This window comes from Lampetra fluviatilis, chromosome 15, assembly GCF_964198595.1.
Source record: "Lampetra fluviatilis chromosome 15, kcLamFluv1.1, whole genome shotgun sequence".
Lineage (NCBI taxonomy): Eukaryota > Metazoa > Chordata > Hyperoartia > Petromyzontiformes > Petromyzontidae > Lampetra > Lampetra fluviatilis.
In genome coordinates this window covers 4,683,350-4,708,530 of record NC_136289.1, presented here as the reverse complement: position 1 = coordinate 4,708,530, position 25,181 = coordinate 4,683,350, and the positions used below count along the sequence as shown (strand labels likewise).

At 42.9% G+C, this 25,181-nt stretch overlaps 1 protein-coding gene across 1 annotated transcript in view; it reads left to right on the top strand.

Moving 5' to 3' along the window:
- The window catches only part of LOC144936111 (relaxin receptor 1-like), a 336,972-nt gene that overhangs the window by 97,503 nt on the left and 214,288 nt on the right, over positions 1-25,181 (top strand). Inside the window, exons 2-3 of the mRNA XM_078862984.1 lie at positions 1,424-1,552; positions 20,392-20,478. Coding sequence (XP_078719110.1) covers positions 1,424-1,552; positions 20,392-20,478 — 216 coding nt within the window. The remainder of the gene's footprint in view (positions 1-1,423; positions 1,553-20,391; positions 20,479-25,181) is intronic.

Genomic DNA, 25,181 nt, shown 5'->3' with positions numbered 1-25,181 from the left:
GAGATTATAAACGATACTGCATAAAGAAATATAATTGTAATATGAATAATATTAAAATTGTATATGTCAGCTAGATTTTAAACGAAGCGGGTGCACATCTAAATAGGAATACATCCCAAGAAAATTAAATGAAACATGCTAAAGCTATATTAAACCATGTTTCTTTTTTGAGTTATATTTCAAACCCATGTATTTGAATATGAGTATATATAGTAAACAAACTACGACTGGTACGTCTTACAGCATACGTGACAAAGCAGTATTTCTGGCCTTTAATAAAAATGCATCAACAAAGGTGGAGGCAGTCCCCTTCCGTGTCAGGCTCACAGAGGCTCCAGGACACTTCTTGATAACTTTTCGTTCGGCATGAAGGCCCCTGATGTCGTATGAGATTTTGCGACAACGAGAGCGTGGATGGTCTTGGCGCTGTGTTATTTCAGTCACAGTACTGGCTCCATTCGAGTCTGCGAACAAAACCCGAGGTTTTCATCTGCTGCACATCCAGAGGTTTTCCCCTACCACAACTTCACATAAATCTGGCTTCCCTTTCTCTTGACGGCAATAGTTGGATGATGAGAACGTGTATTAACGGAAACAGATTTTGCGTGCGCTACACGTGCGTTTTGTGCGTATTTTTTTTGTGCGTGCATATGCGTGTGCCCACGTGTATGCACGTGCTGTGTTCGCGTGTGTGCCTATATAGATACTCATCTATGCACGTGCGTGCATGTGTGTGTGAATGTGCACGTGTGTATATATGTAGGGGGAGCAGTAGTGTCGCGATTATCGTGCTCCGCTACGAACCCGGGAGACCCGAGTTCCATTTCCACTCACGGCCAACACCGGTGGAGAATATCTGAACCCGTCCTGGGCCTCTCCTATGTCGACTCAGCCTCAGAAGAGTACCTGGTGTGGTGTGTAAAAATTGCCACTGGGGAGACAAAGGCGGCTTGCCGTGGTGTTGGCCACCCACCCTCTCGAGTGCCATTGCGGCCTTAATAGGTGCTGCTCACTAACAGCACTTGCCCCAACAGTCTGTTATGGCTACACGGTGGACCTTTGTTTTGTCTTCATGTATATATATATATATATTTGTGGGGAGCAGTAGTGTAGTGGTTAGCGCACTGCGCTATGAACCCAGCAACTCAAGTTCGAATCCCACTCACTGGCCAACACCAGTGACTATTATATGAACTGGTCCTGGGCCTCCCTTAGATCGACACAGCCTCAAAATGAGTACCTGGTGTGGTGTGTAAGCATCGCCACTTGGGAGAAAAGGCGGAGGGGTGCGGTGCCGGCCACCCAACCTCTCGTTTGCTGTGCCGGCCTTCATAGGTGCTGCTACTCAGCACTTGACCCCTAAAAATTCTGTTTGTGCTATAAGGGGAATCTTTGTCTTTGTGTCCCTCCCCCCGCCTCCCAGGTGTGGTGGCCTGGCAATGTCCGCTGGGCCATTTCCCGTGCGGGAATCTGAGCGACGTGTGTCTGCCACAGCCGCTGCACTGCAACAACGTCGTCGACTGCGGGAACGGTGCCGACGAAGAGAACTGCGGTAAGGGCTCGCGTCACTCCATCACCCGGCTCCTCCACTGTCTCCCCCGCGCTCTCAGAGCGAGCGTGGCGAGATTGTTCCTCATTGTCTTTTAAGGGGCCCTAAGCCAGTGGTGGCTTAGGGCCCCTGTCGAGAGAAAACCATGGCATGAGAGTTATCTCACAGCATATGCACACACTGAAGCCGTGCATAATTTGTCAAAGTAGATTAGGTTCGTCTACAACCTCAAAGCGGCAGTGGATTTCTGTTACGACTCTCAAAAGCAGCGGTCGTAAAAATGCGGCGACTGAATAGTTAAGTACCCCTAATTGGCAAGGTTGGCTTGGATACTTGATGGTAAATTAAAACCCTTAAAACACATTGGGCACTCTACTGGTACACACCATTTGTATTACTTATTTGTGCTAATTCTGAGTTTCATTAAAAAAAAAACTTCTGCATATCTGAGAATTGAAAGAATAACAGGCTCGTGAAAAAAACTAACAAATTAGAGCATCGTTGGGGAAATTATCAAACGAATTGCCAAACTGCTCCAAGATTATTCTGGATATTTCTGAAAAGCCTTCATTTTGTAAAAAAATGTGTTTCAATTGTGCTTGAGTTACAGATAAGATTTGGCTCATGGATAGATTTTCATATATTAGCTTTCTGCACTGCATTTAGTTGTTTTGCCGAAATGGAGAAGCATGCTAAATTGAAATGGTATTCCCTCTAATCTTGCCTTCTAAACAGACACGCAGCCTCTATGGGCTCATACTTGGTTAAAATAACAGCTATTGTCCTACTTATCAAACAACTAAGAAATGAAAAAAACATTTAGGTAAATGTTGGCTGGCAATGTGAAATGTGGTATTCTGCGATGGGTCAGCGAATATTTTTGGCCTCTTTCAAATCTGAAGATGGACAGTTAAGAACCATGAGCCTTGTGCACTATATTTGTTTTTTTTTTTCGATTTAAAGCTTTCGTGACTGCAGGGATTCATCTTCTTGGTTCTTTCGGTAAAGTCACGTAGAAGGGAAGTAATAAAATAATAAAAATAAAACATAATAAAACAATTCTCACGACGTTTCGGCCACAACGCAAGCAGCCGTCCTCAGGCGAAGAATGAAACACCACCAAGCTTGGAGCGTATATTTAAGCTGGGTTAGAGGGGGGGAGGTGGGAAGAAGAGCGCCTAGACAAAATAATTTGCATATCAAGAGGAATTCAGCATATGGAAAATGCGTAGGAGGTGGGCTGGGGGGGTTCCAAATCAATACTATGCCCGTGCATTATGCAGGATTAGCAGCATCAAAGGTTAGAAAGCAGTGTTAACAGATGAACGTGGCACATTTATTTCTTGTTTACTTGTTTAGTAACTGGATTGTAATACCTACGTTAATTATGGTTTTCGTAGGTGATCACTGACATGCTCCGACTGATAACTATTGAACTCCATCCTGTGCCAGGCACTTTAAAAACTTATGAATCCATTAAATAATTTGACAGATTAGCTCCTTAAGGGCTCAACAATCCTACCTCTCTGGCGACTCTATGTGCTGTGAAGCTGGGCCATTACCTAAAACATTTAAGGCGGTGTTAATGATACTTAATGTGTTGCGTTTCTGTTATTTGTGCTTGTGTACCACTGCCAATGCAGTATTGGCAAATAATTTGTTATAATCTACTTGCCTAGGCATCTACCCATCTACCCGCCTACCTGCTCCCTATGGGTAAAACAAATCATCAATTCAATTATTCACATACATACTAAAAGATCATGACATATGCATAAAAATAATGTGTGTAAGCATACATATGTTTTTTATGAAAATGATATGATAGTCATGTTAACCATTGACTCGCGAAATATATACAACCGAAGGAACAAAACGGAAAAAGGAGAAACAATGACATCGAAATGGAAAAAATGTAACAAAAATATAACCGTTGAACCAAATGGCAGTCCGTGAATCGTGACAATTAAATTGCTGGAGGTTCGTGGGTGGTGGTGAATCATAGGTCCCCTCGAGTCTATCTTAAACTAATGACTATGAACCGGGATGCATGCAAGCCAACTACAATCCGTTTTGATGAAATAATTAAACACGTGTTTAGTTGCATGATAAAATAACATTTAATGAATGGAAACAGCGGTCCTTCTATATGAATCTATATCAGCGGTGTTTGTTTTTTAGAATTTTATTGCATTTTCTGTCCATCTGTTTTGTCTGTACGCTGATATATTTCATTTTCATTACTGCACTTGCCCCTGACTAGAGACCTTAAATGAGCATAGAAAAAAAATGCACATGCACTGCCAAAACCCCCACTGTGTTTTTGGAAGCCAGGAAAGTTGCAGAAATAATGTGGACTAGACATGGGGGCAAACACGTGATCTAAGATTTAGAGTAGGTGAACGGTTTTAAGGCGAGGGATTTTTTGCCAAATGGAGGTAGTCTTTGAAGGCCTGACAAAGGAATTCTATGAAGGTAAAATAAAGTGTCCCTGCTCTTTTTTGAATGACATTGAGCAGCGTCTTGAAGTGGCTTTTGGGCAGGCGTTGGCAGTTTGGGTGCATCTTTACCGTTATTTTTACAAACAAAAGTTTAATGAAAGCAGGGAGAGGTTGTCACAGAAAGCACTCAGTGGGTGGTTCGTGTATGAATCCATCGGCTCCAGGCTCTCCATGCAGTCTAACAAAAAAGCAACTGAATAGTTTTCATGCATTGTACGCGTGGCGTGCATGTCTGCACAGGAATATTTGCAGAAAATTAAGATTATTTGAATGTTGCGAGCTTATGATTTACATCACAATGTTTTAGAATACATTTAACCCACTCCCTGCCCTTGCTGGATTACCTATCACAATTGTGCAAGGCTAACTAAATGACCAAACCGAATCTTGTCAGATTATTTTGGTTTCAAGAAACATGATCATTTGATTGAATATTGTTTTCATTAATTCACATATCTGTCTTGGCCAAATCATATGAAGGTGCAACCCCATGCCACTCAGAGTAGACGAGCCTCCGGAGTGTCTGGAGAACTCCAGCCAACCCTTCCAGAGGATATTTGGCCTACTCTTCCAAGCTGGACAGACGTCTTGGAAGAGGTGGGAGTACCCCCCGTTATTTCCAGCCACCACGTGTGGCCTCCTGATAGACGAACTGCGGTGAACCCCATGACACTGCTGGGTGGATAAACTATAAACTATATTTTTATTTTACCAGATAAGGCCCACTGAGCTAGATAGCTGTTTTTCAGAAGCGACCTGGCCACAAATGATAGCTCGACGAAATGTATAGCAGCCAAATACTCTAAACACATTTTTCTAAATGTGGAGGGAAAAACCGGAGGACCCAGAGAAAAATCCACACTATCACGGGGAGAACATGCAAACTCCAAATATATAGGCATCAGGGTCAGAATAGAAGCCACGACATCCTTCATACCAGGCGAGAGAGTTAACATCTCGCCACTGTGGCACCTCCAGAAGCAGTGGGGAGAGATTTCAGAAAATTGCAGTCATCGTTTCTACTTCCACGTCAGGAGATCGAACTGGCGACCTCCCTGGATTGTATGCTTATTAACGTTACATTTGCCTGAAAATAAATGTAGTCACATGTTAAAGCCATTCATTTTCAAAAATGAAGGTAATTTAGAGACGGAACATATCCTGTAACATTTTCAAACGTAGTCGTATTCCCAGTCATTACACCGGATTTCTGATTCACCTTTATATTCAGTTAAATTCAATGCATTAGAATCCGAATCTTCTTGGTTCTTTCGGTAAAGTCACGTAGAAGGGAAATAAAAAAATTAAAAAAATTAAACATAATAAAATAATTCTCACGACGTTTCGGCCACAACGCAAGCAGCCATCCTCAGGTGAAGAACAGGTCTGTCGGGAAGACAACGCTGTTTGCGTTGTGGCCGAAACGTCGTGAGAATAATTTTATTATGTTTTATTTTTATTATTTTATTATTTCCCTTCTACGTGACTTTACCGAAAGAACCTAGAAGATGAATCCCTGCAGTCACGAAAGCTTTAAATCGAAATAGAATCCGAATCTTTATTTAGACTGGATAAATCTGGTGAGCTATGAAGCTCTTTTTCACAGATGTCCAGGAGGGTCTAGTCAGCAAATTTCAATAAAAGTTATTAAAACATTTTATATGCTGGACAAAAATGTATCCTTAAGTTCTTCCAAAAAACCTTATTTCCCTCATCAGCAGGATGAGAATACATACGTATTCCCACTTAATTTAGAGCCATGTGGGAACCACTCAACCACTGTTGCACCACCAAAAACTCTTATTACCCCGGGTGGAGCTGTGATTGCGGTTGTTAGTGTGCTGCACCATTAACCCTGCGACCCGAGTTCAATTCCTGGCCACAATCAACCGTGTCCTATCCTCCCCACCACCCCTCACCACCTTCACCAACCCGCACTAATCAACGTATTGAAATATGGCACCCCCCCACCCCCCACCAGTGACCGATATGGCATGGGGAAGCCTTCATCCATTGGTGGATTGAGAATGGCTATAACTTTATATCTACTACAATCTATATACTTTAGGTGATTATTATAAAGCTTATTGTGATACAATTGTATTTGAACGTGATACAGACTGAAACTGTCATATAAAGGTAATCTATCGATTTAAGAATTAAGCAGTATACAGTACAAATTGTACAGCAGCATCAGGGATTGAACACCGCCTTGCCTTGGCTGTATGCCTTCGTTTATCAATGCTGTGGATTGCTGAGAGTAAAATGACAAGTCAAAAGGGAGGATAATATCTGTGAGGATATGCCTCCCGGAAATAAATGCTGTGTCACAAATAATGAGAGATCACTGATGTAAAGACAATACGGAGGGATAGGGGGACAGTATGGTTCCCCGGGACGAGTTAATGACGATTGATGAGACAAAGTTGACAGGATCACGTGAGGGGGAGCACGGGATCCAATGGCGGGGGAAGTGTAATTAGGGCGGTGATGGACAGGAGCAGATGCGGCGAGGAGAATTCGAGAATAGGGGCGTGGCCGGATAGGGCGAGGCTTAAGGGCCGGCGTGGGGTATCATGGCTGTCATCGTTGTCGCCTTGGAACGGGTCATCTCTATCGTCTACGAGTTGTCTTGAGACTAGAAGCTATGTTGTCTCTGAATAGAGTTGTCTAACCACCCCGGTGTATAGAGTCACTCGCGGTTACTCGTTGAGTTGTCAGCGGACTTTATTCATAATAAATATATGGAAGACAAGATGGTGTCTCTGAGAGCTACATTACACTATTATACTGGTTTCTGGCTCAATACGTAGATGTATCTGATGTATTATCAACGTAAACTCTCAAATAGAATAAGACTAGCTGATTAACCGAATTAAAAAAGTGTGTTTTTATTTTTTTGTACACACAAAATCAGTTGTGGAGTATTTTCTTCTTTCAATCTGAGCAGTGGAAAATATGAATTAAATATTGAGAAACAATGGAAAAATGTTCAAACGTGTTTTTTAAAGTTGGAAGTTATTTCAGAATGTTATTTTGGAAATGTATAGGAGTTTCTCAGAAAATATTTACAGAGCTGATGAAAATGGGCACGAGTCATTTATTTCCTCAACATAAAATAACAGGACGTTTCGATTGCAACACAAGCAATCATCATCAGGTGGGAAAACCACAGCAATAACATTTTTTGCTGAAGTGAGAGAGATAGTTAGCCGTGGTAAGAGGTTATATAGGTAAGAAACGGGGAGGAGCAAGGGGGGAGAGGGAGGTGTGGGGGTGTGGGGTAGGGGGAGGGCGAGCGCTGCGTGGTGTAGAAGTACCCGGCAGATATGATAGATGACAACCAATACAAAGCAGCTAGGGTTTTATCTGGTTAATAACATCCTTCCAATGATTGCTCAATTTATTTTATTTTATACCTACGTGACTTTACCGAAAGAACCAAAGAGTATGGATCCCTACAGTCACGAAAACTTCAAATCTAGATAAAGTAACAGGTTAATCAATGACAATAAGCGGGCATTTTTCTGGTAGGAACCTTCTGGTTACACCAGCCCACAGGGGATTATTGTCTCCGTCCGTCGTGCATCAAAATATAGGAGGGGTGGGGCTGGGTGGAGAGGGGAGGGTGGGGAGGGGAGGGGCCGGGTGGGGAGGGGAGGGTGGGGAAGGGCTGGGTGGGGAGGGTGGGGCTGGGTGGGGGGTGGGAGGGGTGGGGCTGGGTGGGGAGGGGCTGGTCACCCCGTGGTGCCCTTATAAAACTCAACGTTTAACCTACTCACGCCGGCTTGTGCCCGCCCTCACAGTCGGCCATATTTGCGGAATACACCACGCCGCCGTTGACCCTGGCCATTGACCGAGCAACCCAACATTCCTACCAGCTCCCTCCGCAGGAATGTGTTTATGGCATGAGAGGAAAAGAACACCTCTAAATTTCCGCCAACCGACCTTAAGGTGCAAATAAATTGCTGTGTCAATGAAGCGGCAACGGTGCTAATTTTGATAATGCAATTTACGAGGAAAATATTCCTCAAGTACTTCACTTAATTGGACAACAGTGACCACAAGTGGATGAACATCAACTAGCATAACGGCAGCTATGCATACCCACCACAGACAGAAGCGCGCCTCAGACAAAACGATGTTCGTGATTCTGAACACAGACGCATACTAAGATAATTTTGTAATGCTATTAGAGACTTCATTACCTGAGGGAAACCCAAATGGAAATTTACTCTACTGTACTATATATGTGTATACAAAATTTAATGAGTTTACTGATTGTCTGACCTTATTATTATGGATTCGCATGCACCACTCGAAACATTTAACAGCGAGAGGTGAATTACATCTTGGCTGCTTCAGTCATCTGGACCAAGAGAGTGACTCGATATGCCATGCAGACCAAAACTTGACTAAAACTGCACAGGTTGTTATCGACTCGAAGAAAACTATGACTGACGTAAAAATGATAACTATATAAATAGAGTAGCAAGCAGTGGTGGCTCCTGCAAAATCTCTCAGGGGGGGCAAATGTCTGGATGATTGATAAGGATAAGGTCCACCCATGCAATGGATAAATTAACAGCTTAAGCATGTAAAGGCAACTTCACTTCTTTAATATTAATGAAAAATAAAGTGACTCTTACAAAACATCTTGTTTGTTTCTATATTCGCTATTAATACAATCCACTCATGTTTCTTTTATTAAAGATTCCACTAGGTGGCGACAAATTATTTTGTTGGATGAAACGTGCTTACGTATAATGACGTAAGCACGTTAGTGCGAGCCCTCCCGGAAGCCATAGAGAATGCATTGCAGCGCCCCCCGTTCGAAAAAAAACATCTTTGAATGTAAGTTTATGGGACCACTCGGGGCGATTCTCAGCCGGAGGGAAATCGCCCAAAAAGAGGCGGTACTCCACAGAACGTAGCATGACGCTGATTGGACTATATCCAGAGGCACAGTGACGGCTAGCGTGACTCTGTGGTTGAATGACATTGGTGGTGCGTCGCCCAATCGCCCTAATGAAGAAACCGCCCCTGGTAGCAAGCAACAACTTTACAATTCATACTGTCTATCTGCTGCTGGATGAAGGCTGTTCACACACTACATTGCCATCCCACAAGCATTTTTTCCCGTTATACATGTAGAAAAATATCTGTAAAAGGGGGGGGTAGATTGATGGAGTAGTGGAAAGCGCACTGTGCTATGAACCCTGGCAATTTGAGTTTGATACCCGGGCATGGCTAACATCACGGGAAGTAACACGTGAATTGAATCCTGGTTGCCCCTTCACCAGCCGTCACTGACCAGTATGGTGAAGTATGGTCAAACAACTCTCATGACCAAAAGGTGTGGGCAGGCCTTCAGGCATCAGCGGATTATCACAGGGCTCTAGGCGGTTTGCATGCGTCGGCCACTATGTTTGATTATCACGTGGATGAATGTGTAAGTCCTAAAATAGTTAACACTCACGTAACATTGAGCTTCAAAGTGCCCAAGTTTTCAATTTGATCATCTCAAAATAATACATAAAGGGGAACTCAAATATATCTCGCTCCCGATGAACCGTAACATTTCTTAATAAAAAAAAACGATGGAACCAAATAGTGTGGCTATTTCAACAAGCTAACGGTGTCCTGTGGAGTGTGGCATCTGCTATTTCAATGAGAGCCGCAGTCAACATATGAACCTATCCTTTACACGGGATAATAATTTACCAAAGGACATGCTGTACCGTGCTCTTTTTGGAAGTTTTTGATATGTGCTTTTACTTTCGTAAAAAGTTACGCGCAACTTTTTCTTCTGACATAAGTTGCATCAGGGGTGATTTTGCTGGGTTGAGCCAATCGTAAACAGCTGCCTTAACCCACGGTAATCGACAGAGAGAGTGACAACCCCACTGATTTCTCTTACCTGCTTCTCAACAGCTCGTTGAATGTTGTGAAGCCGATGACTCCGTACGTTACAGGGGAGAGGTGTTGAACGATTGATTGTGCGTACTGAGAGGCATTTAGATGCTTTGAAATAAAAAAAAACATTTCTCTATAATTGTTTTCTTATCTTAGTGGAGTATCAGCAAACAGATAGCCCTGCATATGTGATTTGTATACGTGGTTTTGGCTAGGAAGCACAAAATGGTGAGACATTGTTTCCAATGAAGACTTGCGAGTTTTTGGAGTTATCACTTGCACACAATATTGCACATAGTGCATATTTGATCGTGGTAAAAGACAATGTTCATGCATTGAAAATTATTGAACATAGCAACAGCAAAGCAACTGCAGTATCTGCCTAAAACGGTATTGAGCTAAGCAGCTAAATGTTGAGTTGGCCAGGTGGCAAAGAGGACAGGGCACGGCAGAGATCCTGGGTTGGAATTCTGGCCAGCCGCGTTCGATTTAACTGGAATCTCAATCAAGTGAAGCGGCGATGTGATGCCAATGAGACTTAAAGGTTTCAGCCCAGTCACATATGGCTGCACAGAAACTCCAGCCGGTGAAATTTGGTTGTACACTTTCGTTTGCTCACATTATAGCCTGAAGAATTCAAATATCGATTAGACTGTCGTGTGACAGATGGCAATCTCTGTTACATCTAAAGCAAGGTGACCCCATGTGTGGGATCACCCTGCTATATTAAATGTGCTTTTGCACGTTATTTGAATGTGTGTAGGTTCGAATTCCAGTGACCGCCCAGTTAATACTGCGGGCGTATTTGCCATACGAATGCAGCACCGTCTTTGTTTCAGAATGGTTGTTAAAGATTCCGTGGCGTCGTTCATAAGGGTGGGCCGTTGTGCGCTGGTGTCAATTAAAAAAATAGGAAAATAACACCACAAAATTACTCCATTGGAATAACGTAATCCTGTCAATCATCGCCCCCCTATTGTGAAAACTTGGCAGGACTCTCCTGGAAAAAGAGTCATGAGACTCAGTGAAGCTTTCTTTGGTAAACAAGCATAGTAATACAAATAATATCCAGTTTGATGAAGGATATCCCAGCTGTCACCATATGTGTGCGTGTATTTTTAACTTCTTTCTCACCGTACGTAGCCAACCGTGCTAATCGGAGCTGTGGGGGAAGGACAACAAACTAATAAAAAAAAGCAGTTCTAAAGAAATTAATTTTCAATCTAGATTAAAAATATATATTCCATCTCTGAGTAATACAACTATTGGTTTGACTGCTCCTGTGATACTTCACGTCATAGCAGAGTGTGTGGGAAGGTTTGATCACTGCTATGTAAATGGTAACAGGACCGTTTTGAGGGGATTGTATGCCAATGGCTTCGTCACCTCGTGACACGATGCCAATAACACAATTGGAATAAATTGGGGAGAAAGGGAATTCAACATTATTTTGTAAATATAAATTTGACAGTTACAATGCTAGTGCTTGAGATCCCTTATACAGGTCAGTGTGCTGTATACACAGCCACAAAGTTATTAGTATCTTAATTCTCCAATGATCAGCACTCATCTCTACTAGCAGTCCTGAGCTCGTTTCAAACATTCCACATTCCTACGTCAGAATGAAGTGGACTATATCCACAAGTAGTCCATTCCCGTTCTCTGAATTCCTTTCCCATTGCAGAGTTGAATCACCATATCAAAACTCCTCTTTGTTTTTCACGCTGTGAGATCACAATTCCAGGGAATGTTGTTGGCAGAACAGGGAAGTCCGCTTGAAATTGTAATTCGTCGTTCAACGTGCACCCAATGTCTGTCAAAAGCCTTAACTCGCAGCTTGCTTCTTGAATAATAACAACGTTTATTTCACGAAAACATTACGGAACAGATTTGTGCGAACTTGATTTGAAGCTTTCGTGACTGCAGTAATTACTCTTTGGTTCTTGCGGTAAAGTCACGTAGAAAGAAAATTAATTAAATAATAGAATACGAAGTTTCAATTGCAACACAAGCAACCGTCATTAAGTAAGAATGTGCGAATTGTTTTGTTGAGGTTGAAAGTGTTACATTCACGTTTTCAGGTTTAAAAGCTAAATATGCCCTTTAAAAACCAAGATAAGCAAGTATGGTAAAGAATGTATATATGCAGCATTTATTCAGCATTTTTAAATGGAAATATTATGCTGTAAGGTAAACTTTGATGCTCATAGTAGAGGCAGTAAAATATATTAGTCGAATAATTTAAAGTGCATAGCTCCTTAAATGTGTTCCTTATATATCCGTCGTGACATGAGGGATGTCACTGTATGGTGCCGGCCTGAGAGGGCCACGGCACGCAATGCACTGTAATTGCGTACACCCCGTAGGTGGGTGTAGTACCAGACCTAGCGGGGCTTGGCGTGCGCTGGGATAGCGCCGGCACCACACATAACGTGTAGCGCGGGCTTCCATAGGGGGGAGTAGAAGAGTGTCAGCCCAGGGGCAGGGTTTCCCCGGGCCATGGCACTCTGGTTGACCCAACAGACACGTGATCTGGAGTGTCCATAGAGAGGCCCCCAGGTGGGGGGACAAGGGGGTGGTCACGTGTGCGGGAGAGCTCTCGAGAGGGATCGAGAGGGAGCTAGAAGGCTCCAAAAGGCGGGCGGGGCCGAGGGCGGAGCAGCCCCAACCCGTGGGGGGGATATAAGGTGGGTCCCTGAGAGGGACTGGGGTCGCTGCATCTTACAACCTGAAGTTCTATGTCCACAAGCTGAACCCCTACGTCCTGCAAGACATCAACACGTGGTCGAGGACCCGAGTGAGAGGGCCCGACCCTTCATAGTTGTAACTCCACAGTATAGCGTAGTTAGTTGGGTGGTCACCACCCTAGGCTGTATCTGGTGAAGGGGCAGTTACTCCTTTGTGTTAGGTGTTGATGTCATAATAAAAGTGTTGCCTGCAAAGAACGTCTGCGACTCAGTTGGACTCACTACATATCTATACTGTTTTATTAATAATGCACTTTTCATATAAGGTTATTTAATTATTGTTAAAGTGTTTTCCTACGAAAATGAGCATTTGTCAGCGCTGATATGGATTGTTGGTCCTAATTCCGTGGCGCAGATTCCACCTTACCATGACAGGGGCCAGTCTATCAATAGGACGACCACCACTGAATTTCAACAAAGTGGTACTCATCAGTACTGTCCTGGAGGGATGATGGCCAAAGTCACCTGATTAAGGGAAACCAACTTTGACCGCCAACTGGAAAAGTAATTTACATGGTAATGAGAATGATTGCAGATATTGTCAACATGATTACATATGAAAATCATCGTGGGAAGCAGAGAAATACAATACAGTGATGTAAATTGCATAGAAAGATGCTGCCTTGCTGTAATAGTAAGCACTCGGCTTACAATCCTGAGGTCGCAAGTTAAATATCCTGGCAAGGCAGTTGAAACAATGGTGCACATTTCTCAAATTTCCCTGACTTCTGTCCACTCAGCAGTATAAATAGTTACACTACAGTCTGGTGATAGGCTGATCGTGTGTGATGCCGTGGTGGCGAGATGTTTACTACCTCGCCTGGTGTACAGGAGGCCATGGGTTCGATCCCAACCCTTAGGCCTGCTGTATATTTGGAGATTGTATGTTCTCCCCGTGGTCGCATGGATTTTTCTCCGGGTTCTCCGGTTTTTCCCTCCACGTTTAGCAATATGCGTTTAGAGTATTTGGCTGCCAAAAATTTCCACGCGATAAGCCACTTCGTCAAGTTATTGTTTGCGGCCAGGTCGCGCCTGAAAAAGAGCTAAATAGCTCCGTGGGCTCTTACCTGCTAAAACAATTGTTTTTAGCACATCTGACAGGGCAGTGTGACTGCAGAGCAATTTTTTTCTTGTGGGTACCTCCATCTCTTTAAAGACGTCTGGCCAATGTGGAAGCGCGGTACACAAATCCCCTCTCGGGGGCTCACCAGAGCTCCCTCTAGTGGAGACTCTTCTTGCAGCAATGGCATGAGCAGGCAATTGCAGGCTTGAGCCTTTTACCTTTCTTAAATTGCATCACAGAGTCGTGGGTTTTTATGTCTTCAATGGATAGATTAGTAATATCGTGCTCTTCAAATACCGATACCTTCGTTGGTCTAGAAACGTTGTATTGGATACACTTTGGCTGGGCTGGAAAGGTGTGAATGTGGGAACACCATTTGCTGTGGCAAGGAACATCTGACAGGGCAGTGTGACTACAGAACATAAGCTTGAATAAAAACGTGTGTTATGCCTAGACCAAAACAGCTGTTTATTGTCCGAATGAGTATATTTAAATTGAATATGTTTTTAAATTTCGATGTAAAGCTTTCGTGACTGCAGGGATTCATCTTCTTGGTTCTTTCGGTAAAGTCCGACAGCCCTATTCTTCACAAGAGGACAGCTGCTTGCGTTGTAGCCGAAACGTCGTGAGAAATGTATTTGATTATGTTTATTTTTATTATTTTATTATTTCCCTTCTACGTGACTTTACCGAAAGAACCAAGAAGATGAATATGTTTTTGTTCGTAAAATAATATTGGAACAAAAAATGATAGATGTATGAATAGCAATTAACACTCTACTTGGGTTTGTGTGTGCGAGTGTTCGGTGCAAGTCAGTGGGGCGTGATGAAACGGATAGCGAACCGTGCAATGAATCAGATGACCTAAGTTCGTCATTCAGCAACTGTTAACAATCAGTGGCCAGCGATGTCTGAACAAATTATTGGCCTTCCCTGGATGGACTCTGCCTTATACGAGTACCTGGTGCAGTATGTAAACGTCAGTACTTGGGTGATTCAGGTGGCAGGGCTACATGCTGTCAATACCACCAACCACCAATAGGTGCTAGCTAATGGCACTTGCCCCAACAGTTTGCAAGGCTATACAAGGGATCTTTTTTTTTCTATGGGTGTGTGTGGTATGAGGAATAGGTTTTCCCATTTTTTTTTCTGGAAACAAAACAGGTATTAAGATTTCGATGTAAAGCTTTCGTGACTGCAGGGATTCATATTCTTGGTTCTTTCGGTAAAGTCGCGTAGAAGGGAAATAATAAAATAATAAAAAATAAACCAATTAAATTATCACGACGTTTCGATTGCAACACAAGCAATCATCATCAGGTGTTGCAATCGAAACTTCACGATAATTTTATTGTTTTATTTTATTATTTTATTATTTCCCTTTTACGTGACTTTACCGAAAGAACCAAGAATATAGGTGTTAAGATGTTAAAACACCAAACTGAAACCTTTTACAAGGAATCATGCCTGCATTAACCACAATACTTGTGGTCAGAATGCAAACAAAAAACATACTCTGATAATATATGCATTGTCTTTGAAACTGATTGATCCACACCAGGGACAGCCTTCTTTGGAGCCTAGTTTTAAATGGTGTTAGACTAGAGGACGCCAAAAGGCGTCCCTGTGGTTTTATGTGTGTATGTATATAGGTGCACCTAGCATGGCACAAGCGCTGTGGTAACGTCACCGCTGCTTAATGACGAAACGGCAGTTGTTGTATGTGTGTTTTTGTACAGCAATTGAAGGCAAAGATTTGATGCTCACAACAACGAACAGAGTTTCCGGGTGGCTAAATCGCAGCAAACTTACACAGTGGGTAGCACATGTGGTGCATCTGCCAGTAATTTCAATCAGTCAACTCATAACACCTCGGGCTATTCTGTGACGTAATGACAGTGAGCCTTCAACACTTTACGTGGCCTGAAATTGCACGTAGCCTGGCACAAGTGCTGTGTTGACGTCACCGTCGAATTGGTGATTGGCAGACTTTGCTTTCTGTGGGTGTATATCTGAAATGTGTGTCTGGGGCAGTGTGTGTGCTGAGTAGGGTGTATATGTGTGTGTGGAGTAGTGGGGAGCTGGTGTAGCAGTGAGCGTGCTGCACTACGAACCTCTGGCGACATGAGTTCAATTCCCGCTGACGGTCAACACCAGTGACGATTATCTGAATCGGTCCTGGGCCTCCGTTAGGTCGACTCAGCCTCAAATGAGTACCTGGTGTGGTGTGTAAACATCGCAGCATTTGCCCCAACTGTCTGTTAAGGCTATTCGGGGTTTATTTGTCTTTGGAATAGTAGTGTAGTGCTTAGATATCTGGATTTGATTCCTGCCTATACGCAAAATGAATAACACGCACTAGTTAAGGCTGTCCTGTGTCTCCCCTAAGTTGACTCAGCCTTAAAAGAGCACCTGGTGCAGTGTGTACATGTGGAGGTTCAGGAGGCAAATTTGGTTGGTCGAGCGACGTTCCACTAACAATGTTTGCTGGCCTTTACAGCCGCTCACTCAGCCATTTTCCCCTTTAGCTTGAAACAATTCTAACGTATTGCTTTTACCTCTATATGCTATAAAAGCAACAACATTTAATTACACATTCTTCCCACGTGCATTTTTCTGGCGTTTATTGTAAGACTGCAATAAATAGTTTTACATGTGTTGCGTTGTATGTATAAGTTTACAAATCCACACACTGGATTTTTTTTTACCAGTAACTCAGGGGCCATTAGAATGCTTGTAAAATACATTTACAGTACGTATAAAATGTGTTTTTTAAAGCTTGCATTATTATAGAGGAATTAAATGCAAGTGAAATTATTAAACAACGAATAAGGTGCTCCCGAAAAAGTATAATGCTATCCTCAGCCATGGTCAATCCACTGCTGGATGAAGGCATCCCCAAACTATCGCGACCTCTCACGCTCTTGCTAAGCAGCATTCCAACCAGAACCTCCTGCACACATGCTGATTTAATCGCTTCATCTCATTGGCAGACTATTATTGATTTTAGTGCAGGCTAGGTGCAGGAGAAGGAGGTCACGGTACTACACCCAGCAGGTGCCATGGGATGACTGCTGTGCCAGGCTATGTGCAGGAGGAAGAGGTAGCGAGACAGACCCAGGTAGTGCCATGGGTTGACTGCTGTGCCAGGCTATGTGCAGGAGGAAGAGGTCACGGCACAAACCCAGGTTGTGCCATGGGATGACTGCTATGCCAGGCTAGGTGCAAGAGGATGTGGAGGAGGAGGTCATGGGACGAAGACCCAGAAGGTGCCATGGGTTGACTGCTGTGCCAGGCTATGTGCAGGAATAAGTCACGGGACCAGACCCAGCAGGTCCCATGGGTTGACTGCTGTGCCAGGCTATGTGCAGGAGGAGAAGGTCACGGGACCAGACCCAGCAAGTGCCATGGGTTGACTGCTGTGCCAGCCTCGGTGCAGGCGGATGATTTTAAGAAACTAATTATGAACTTATAAATTCATTGATTACGGGAGGTTGGGATCGTGGTCAGAGCGGATAATCAAAGTCAAGACGGTCAGGAGTTCAAACCCCTGTTCGGAGTCTAACATGTCTTTTGGGGTTACTAAAATGAGTACTACTTGGTGTCTACCGTAGGGAAGTAGCAATTCCAACACTGGCACAGGGTCTTAAACAGAGATGAGCAGTACCCCATACTCATATGAATGTCGAAACGGTTTAGTCGATTACATATTGTGGCAGTGTGCCTTTTCATCCATTTGTATGAAAAGTTCCAATCTTCATTACCAACAGTTGGACAAACCACCCACGCGATATTTCAGCCAATGAATCAACGCTTGAAATTGCAAGAGAGTTGCGCCATGCTCTCTCTCGTAAGGCAAACCCCACGTGCACCGAGGCGACGATTATCCAACATCAACTTTATTGGGCCCAGCCTGGATGTCCGACTCCAGACTCTTTGAAGCGAGTTTCATTCTCCCAGCTCGGTCGAGGTGTTCATACGCTCAAGAGGAGGGCAGAGAAAGCGCTTCCAAGGACCGTCCTCAAGGCCGACGTGTAGAGTTTTGCAACATCGACGCTGGCTCGCGAGGAGGCTATTGCCCATGGATCGCCCCAGATGCAGGAAGATTCTGCTGCAGAGATCTCAGGCTCTTCGAAAAGCGCAACAATGGCAACAGGAGGGAAGCAAGGTTGGAGCAGTGGAAACGGTAGCAGCGCGGTCGTGACCAAATTCAACCACCCAGGGCCACCCATCCCGATCGGAAACACGCGGCGCCTCTGGAGCCAACAGACATCCGGCAAACGAGTCCAGCTCTCCGATGATCATTTTGAGTTGTAAATTAACATTCAATTAAGTTTTTGAAGTAGCTCACACAAAACAACAGCGGAGTGCTGTAGAGCATCATGCGAAAACCTAATTAGTAGAAACAAACAAGTGTTCGAGTAAAACACACTTAACAGCCAATCAGGTTCTGTAATGCGAATTGGTTTTGCAAATACTTTTTTCTCTTTTCGATTCCATAAATCAGCTCTGCGAAAGCATTTACGAACAGCCGTTTGATTTTTTAGTTTGTTTTAATTGTTGTTGTTGCTTTCTCTATCATTATTTCCCCTCAGTTGACATTAGCCAGGCTACGTTTGTGGTATTTCCCACCTTCTACTTTGAGGTAACACACACTACGTTCCAATGGCTTCAGCCACGTGGGTCAGGGAAAATATTTTTGATATTCAGCTCGTTTGCGTTTTTGTTACGGAATGTTGCTTCACTTAATACAATCTTTCCCACCCCCTGGAACAACCCTTCACACATTATTCACCTCCGCTACATTTTTTTTAAAGCAGGCATTGTTTTTTTCAACCGTAATTGCCGTGTACCCTTGGACAAACCTTGCCCCGGCTGTGATTTTCGCCCAGTGGTTTAAAATCGTGGGCATGGTGTTTTTCAAATGCGCTGGACTTTTGCCAATCCGTAAAAAAAATATTTTTTACTGCCAATAGAATTGCAGTCAAAGGTTTTTGTTCGCTATATATGACTATTATTCATGTTTTATGTTTACATCTCTGTAATTCTCTTCATATTTAGAACAAGGTACTCACTCTTGCAACATTCTTGACACGAATGTACTTCTCATAGTCCGAGCAACAAGAGTATCACCCCTCGAGGGCCAATAAAATATCTATCATTTTGTAGAAAGTCAACATTGGTTGTGCTGTGGAGACAAAATAACTGTCACGTTCTCAAGGCGGTGGACAATCTCCCCAAGGGACAAGCAGTGTTAGTGACCCACTAAGTGGTACCTATTTAAAGATCTTCTTGGGATGATGGGTTGTGTCAACTCCAACCAGGTTTTCAACTCACACTCTTACAATTGACGGTCACTAATTTTTTTTAACGCAAAATCTGTAAAAAAATAATTCAGGAAACAACCAGGCAGAGCTTATGCCAAGGCATGCTCTATGCTAGATATTGTGCTATTTCAAAGTTCACAATGTTATAGCCGCAGCTATGAGACTTTTAGGGGGTGACAAATGGCAATAGTGCCTCGCAATTTGCTGGAATTGCTGTGGTCTCATCTAAGTCAGTGACCGACTCCTCATGAAAATATTCAGGTTTCTTTCGTCATGGATCAGAGGCAGTGGCGTCACGAGGGTGGTGCGGACTGCACCGGGTGACACCATCAGAGGGGGTGACACCAAAATCACTGTCTATACAATGTTTGTGCAGTGTTTCAGCAGAAATGTATTATTTTTTTCATCAAAAATATCCATGTAGTTAGCTATAACAACAAAAACATTTTTCGTAAGCCCAGCTTACATGTACAATATACTTACAAAGCTAAAACTCTATGCTAATTTACATTTTGAACCTTCTAATGCGCTCCGGTCAAAGCAGTCATTGTTACCCAATTACAATGACGCATCGAATCACGTGGTTTCGTCTGCATGCGCGACAAGCACGCGCTGTTGGCTTCGTTGCTGCTCGTGTTTTTATAGTCGCTAATTTTGTCAAACTTTCTGGTATTTTAGCTACAATATTGTGGTAATTAGTATTTGTGAACCTATATCAATAACTTTACGATTTACGAGTAACATTAGTACAAAAAACATTTACTAAGGATTCTGTATGGTCAAGTACGGGCAGATGTCCGTGAGAGATGACACCGTGAGTTACCGCACGGGGTCTCACCATGAGTTACCGCACTGGGTGACAGCAACGCAAGTGACGCCACTGATGAGAGGCAGAAGTGGAGATGAGCACTGTCCCATTGCTCATCTGTGATGGGCGATAATTTGACCGTCACGCTTTCAAATAATAATATTTACAAGTTCTTTAAGTTTTATAAAAGTCTGAGTGAGTCTCAAGACCTCTTCAAGATGGTCATCTTCTTTGAATTTTGGGACAGTTTTTGAGCAAGCGCTTTGTATACACATTTTGTGTGTTTTTTTATAGTATTCTGCTGTACACATGACATGAATAATAATAATGATAATAAGGCTATCTTGTGAATGTTGCCATGTACATAAAAATCAGTATTTCACACGGATATAACAGAGTAACGAATGTGCGCTATGGATGTTTCACCTATCATGCAATCTAATGTTCTCACTTCCCAACCGTCTGTCCCTCTCCACGCAGGCGACAACAGTGGCTGGCCTCAACTGTTTGACAAGTTTTTCGGAGTAATGTCGCCCTACTCGAGGAAGGGGAAATTAACAGAATGCCGTGAGTACAAGAGATCTATGTTACTCAGCACTGTCTGTGTGTGTGTGTGTGCTGCACGTGCTTGTCATTCAAGCATACATCGCATGATTCATATTTATGCATTAAATAAAGGTGAAAATCTGCAATGTCTAGCTCACGTCACTGCTGGCAGAAGAGCCTCGTCTAGAGGCAGCTCTAGAGAGCCAGTCTTGAGCAGTGATTCTTAACCTTGACTACAGACTTGCACACCTTTGGTTTTCAATCGTAAACAAAAAATATATAATGTTAATAACTACATAGGTTTAATGAAACAAAGTAGTTGTACTTACGTGCCCGTGCTTAATTTGTGTATCGATTATTTACCTTCTAAAAATATGGCCATGTCTCGCACCCCCAGAAAGGGCATCTGGCACCCCCAGGGGGTGGCGTGCACCCCAGTTTAAGAATCACTGCTCTAGAGGGCATCGATGACCCACTCTTCCATGCTGGTCAGACATCGTGGAAGAGATGGGACTACCTCCACTCTACCCCACTGCAGGCGGCCCGAAGGTTCCACTGCTTGGTACCCATTTATACATTAGCATGGTTGACTGCATACGGTGCAGTGCAAAAGAAGTTCAACATACATATGTACATTATAATGCTCATTGGACAGAGGCGTGATGGTTTAATACACTTTCCCGTTGTTAGAACTGTCGCCCTGGGAGAACAAACCGACGTCCTGTGGAATGCTCATCCGGTGTTCTGACAATTACATCAGAGCAGTATCCTCAAGTTTGTGTGTGTTACGTGAAAATATGTGAATATATATTCCGGCCAGGCGGTGCGGTGGGAGAGTTCCCAAATCACAACAAGGAGCGAACACGTTTTAATTCCCTTCAATATCGACTCTGCCCATCAACCCTCTGGGCTCAACAAATTGAGTACTGCTTTGTAGGACGTTTTCATGAGATGTCCTTTGCCACGTAAGCTTAAATATGGAATGTTCTGTATTGACTCAGGATCGGAGTGCCTGTTATGTCTCACTTGAGCAGTGGGATACTCTTTTCATTTACTTAAAGATGCGTTGATTATCCTTCCTGAGGTGCATACACATAAAGCCAATTTGTAAGATACTAACAATGCACGCATATGGATTCTAGCATTAGACTTACTTATAATTTTCTCTGGGATTTTAGATAAACATTTCTAATTCATTCCGTGACTTTCATTGCACGCATGTGTGGGTGCACACAAGTAAATGTTATATTGCACATATCGAAGTAATTTGAGTAAATGTAAGCTGCATGCTACGTAAGCTGCTGTGTAGTGCATCGAAAATGCCAGTTCATTTCCCTCTCAAGTGTAATTTTAACTTGCAAGCTGTGGATAATTGAAACGTGCGAAAGCTCACGTTTGCTGAGCTTGACATTCTGACGTCCCAAAGGCGCAGGGTAAGAGTCTTCACACTTCGTTGCCCTTGTCATTCGATTCCCTGCCACATTTCAGCGCTGAGATTTCACTGAAGAACCAATTATTTTAGGTTTGCATTGTGATTAGTGTGTCGGCCTCTAGTGGCTGGAGAGGTCACCATCGATTCATTCTGTACACCGTACAGGAAACGAATAAACGTTTGCTTATTTTACGCACGCATGATTCAATGGATACGTTGCGAATTTAAGAACGTGTGTTGATTGATCTTTACGGGATTAAACACGAATTTTGCAGGGCGTTTGTAATAATAATGTAATGACCCACTGCATCTACATTAATATAAGCTTGCTTTCAGGAAATGAAATAGATTCCACCATCCGATATGATACCATATCAGAAAGGAGGATTATTGCAATTTGTGTATCCCATCACTTTGTCGTGGCATACTGGCTTTTTGATTGTTTAATTTACGTGCTCTGAATGTGCTTACAGTACCACTAAATAATCATTAAGAGTTCTTCAAAGACAGTTCACTGAACATAAGCGTTTCATAAATCTTCTAATGCTTGCAACTTTACATTTTACAATGCTTATAATACACACAGCTGCCAGTCATACAACAAATAATAAAATAAGCTACGAAATTTATGTCGTCATATATCCACCATGGCATCAGTTGCTCCGGAAAACATTTAGCAATTCTTGAATCAAATCGCGATAATTAATGGAATCGTGAAGACTGAGGATCGCTACACACCCATTATCTAGCCAGCAGGCCAGAGTATGTCGACTCTCATGCCTTGAGGCTTAGAGTTCCAACCTTAGTATTTTATTCTTCCAGAGACATTCAAATATGCACTGCTGTGGAAAGTCAACATTGATCATCCAATGGGTAGACTGACCCCTGTCACTAGAATGTGGAATTTATATAACTCATTTTATGGATGGGCAATGGGCATGAACACTTAGTCCATGGGCCAGAGCTGAAATTGGTACCAGCGTAGGTAGCAAACTTTACTGGTGCCAATTTATTTACATGGCTAATGAGAGTGAATTACTTGATGACTCAATATAAATGGTTATCATACAATTCACTGCTATTGGCCACATTAAGAAATTGTAACCCACGGAGATTATGCCACCTTTGGCCATATTGACAAGTAAAATAGCTCCTCTGGGCCCATGGACTAGCTGCCAAATTACTTGTTAGAGCTGAGTAATACTGTGAAATTGAATATGCACTCTCGAGTGAAGCTGGCACATTGCGAGGAATGCATATGCAGCGTATTCATTTAAATGAGGCTGCCTAGAAAACGTGATTGGTTTTCATGCATCATGCCCAGTGCTTTAAGCAAGGTTCAAAAATAAAAATAAAAAATCTCGTAAATTTACTCACTTCTAACCAACGCAATGGATGCCGTGTCTTTGTGTGCTGCGTGCCACACAGACTGTAAATCATACAAAGGTGTTACATATGCTAGTAATGCGTTTTATAGACTTCAAGAGACATTTGTTCACAATGAGCTCTGAAGATTGGGGAAGTTGAATAAATCAATGTGGAATTTGGCCACAGTCTGTATTTGTTTTTTTATTGTATGGCTTTGTGGTCGGCTCTTTCGCCATACTCAAATAAGTCACACGAATACTGAACAGCGAATCGAGCCAGTGCTGCTCCCTTTGATTCATCGTTTGTGGCTAAGCCTGGCGCTGGACTGGTGTGGCTAATAGCCACGCTGAAAGGCTCTTATTGAGCGCTAGTTTTCACATTCATTGCCGAGCTTCCGTCAACCATCTAATAAATTTGTCCAGTTGTCAATAGGGTAAGTCCCCTAATAGCAACACAACGTCTCATAAATGTAATCTGCATTGGATCATCTTGAAGATAAGTATTGCGATCTGCATTTACAGGCAGACAGACAGGGCCAATACATAGTGCGGCTTGGTCGCCACAATGTGGAGTTTCCACCGCTCTCTTTGGCCCAGCCCTGAAGATAAGGACTTTGTTCATGGGCCAGAGCTCGATTTTAAGAATTAATTATTTCATAACTCCCTAATTTCAAATAGTTATCACATAATTCACTGTCATTGACCACATCAATAAAAACCGAACAGCTAAATTTATGCCACTTCAGGTGGTACCGCAAAGTTAAACATCTGCTCAAGGATAATGGGCTGGTAGCCACACTATCCAAAAATGAGCTCTTTCAAGCAAGATTTCAGGCTGCAGTTTGCATTTACCAGAGCATTGCAACGTTCACCACGCTAAGACTTGTGATAAAAATGCAATGGAAACCTATATTTGTGGTTCAGAGGGCTAATACTCCTGTCAGAGCTCTGAACTAGAATAATTGAAAATCCTGCATGCAAAGCCAGGAATAGTGTTTTTTTCCCAGAAATGCGCTTATGTTCTTCATTTATCCAGGAAAACCTCGCTGAGTCTCAGTGCAGGACTCTTTACTTATAGAGTTCTATATCATGACGTTTACTATTTTTTTGTTTACATTGGGCGTTTTGCATGTGGGTAGAAAGTGCAGGGACTTAAGAGAAACCCTCGAGACACCGGAGGGAGGGGGGGGGTCGCTCTAAAATCTGTAGCGTGTCACGGGCCCACCTGCTACACTGCCTGGATTGCCTTGCAGCCGAGCAAGTGGAAAGTTTGACAATAAAAAAAGCAATGCTAGTGTGATTTACCAACTCTGTTGTGCTACCTTAAACATACTGGTACTGATTCATGTGTTGGCTAAAATCGCTTTGTTGCTGATTTGTTACAGAAATGGCCTCGAATGAAGAATGTAATGGTAGTTTGGTCATTTTCTGCCAGAATTTTTGCAGGAATTGACTTTCTGGCAATACATGAATTAGGCATGGCTTAAACAAATGCTGCTGGATAACATTAGTCTGGTGGACCCATAGGCTGGACTGAAATATGTGTAATGTGAAGAGAAGAATGGAAGTCCATTCACATATTTATTTAATTACCCAGGATGCTCTGCACCATTGCAAAGTCAATGTACATGCAATCCCACAAAGTATGCACCGAAAGACCCCCATCGTGACAACAAACGAGAAAAAAGTTAGATGTTTTAAAGATTGGCGTTCTAACCACAGTGCCACCCTGCCTGGTTATAAGTAAATGCGTAACAAATATGCTGCCATTGAACACACAGAGATGCATAATTTGATGAGATTATTTTTTTCACTTCTATCGACGTAATATATGTGTTTATATACGGGGCAGCTGAAGGGGCAGCTTCTAATGACCGTGATGTGAGTTGGCAGAATAAATTGTGTTGCGTTTTTTCCAAGGTCGT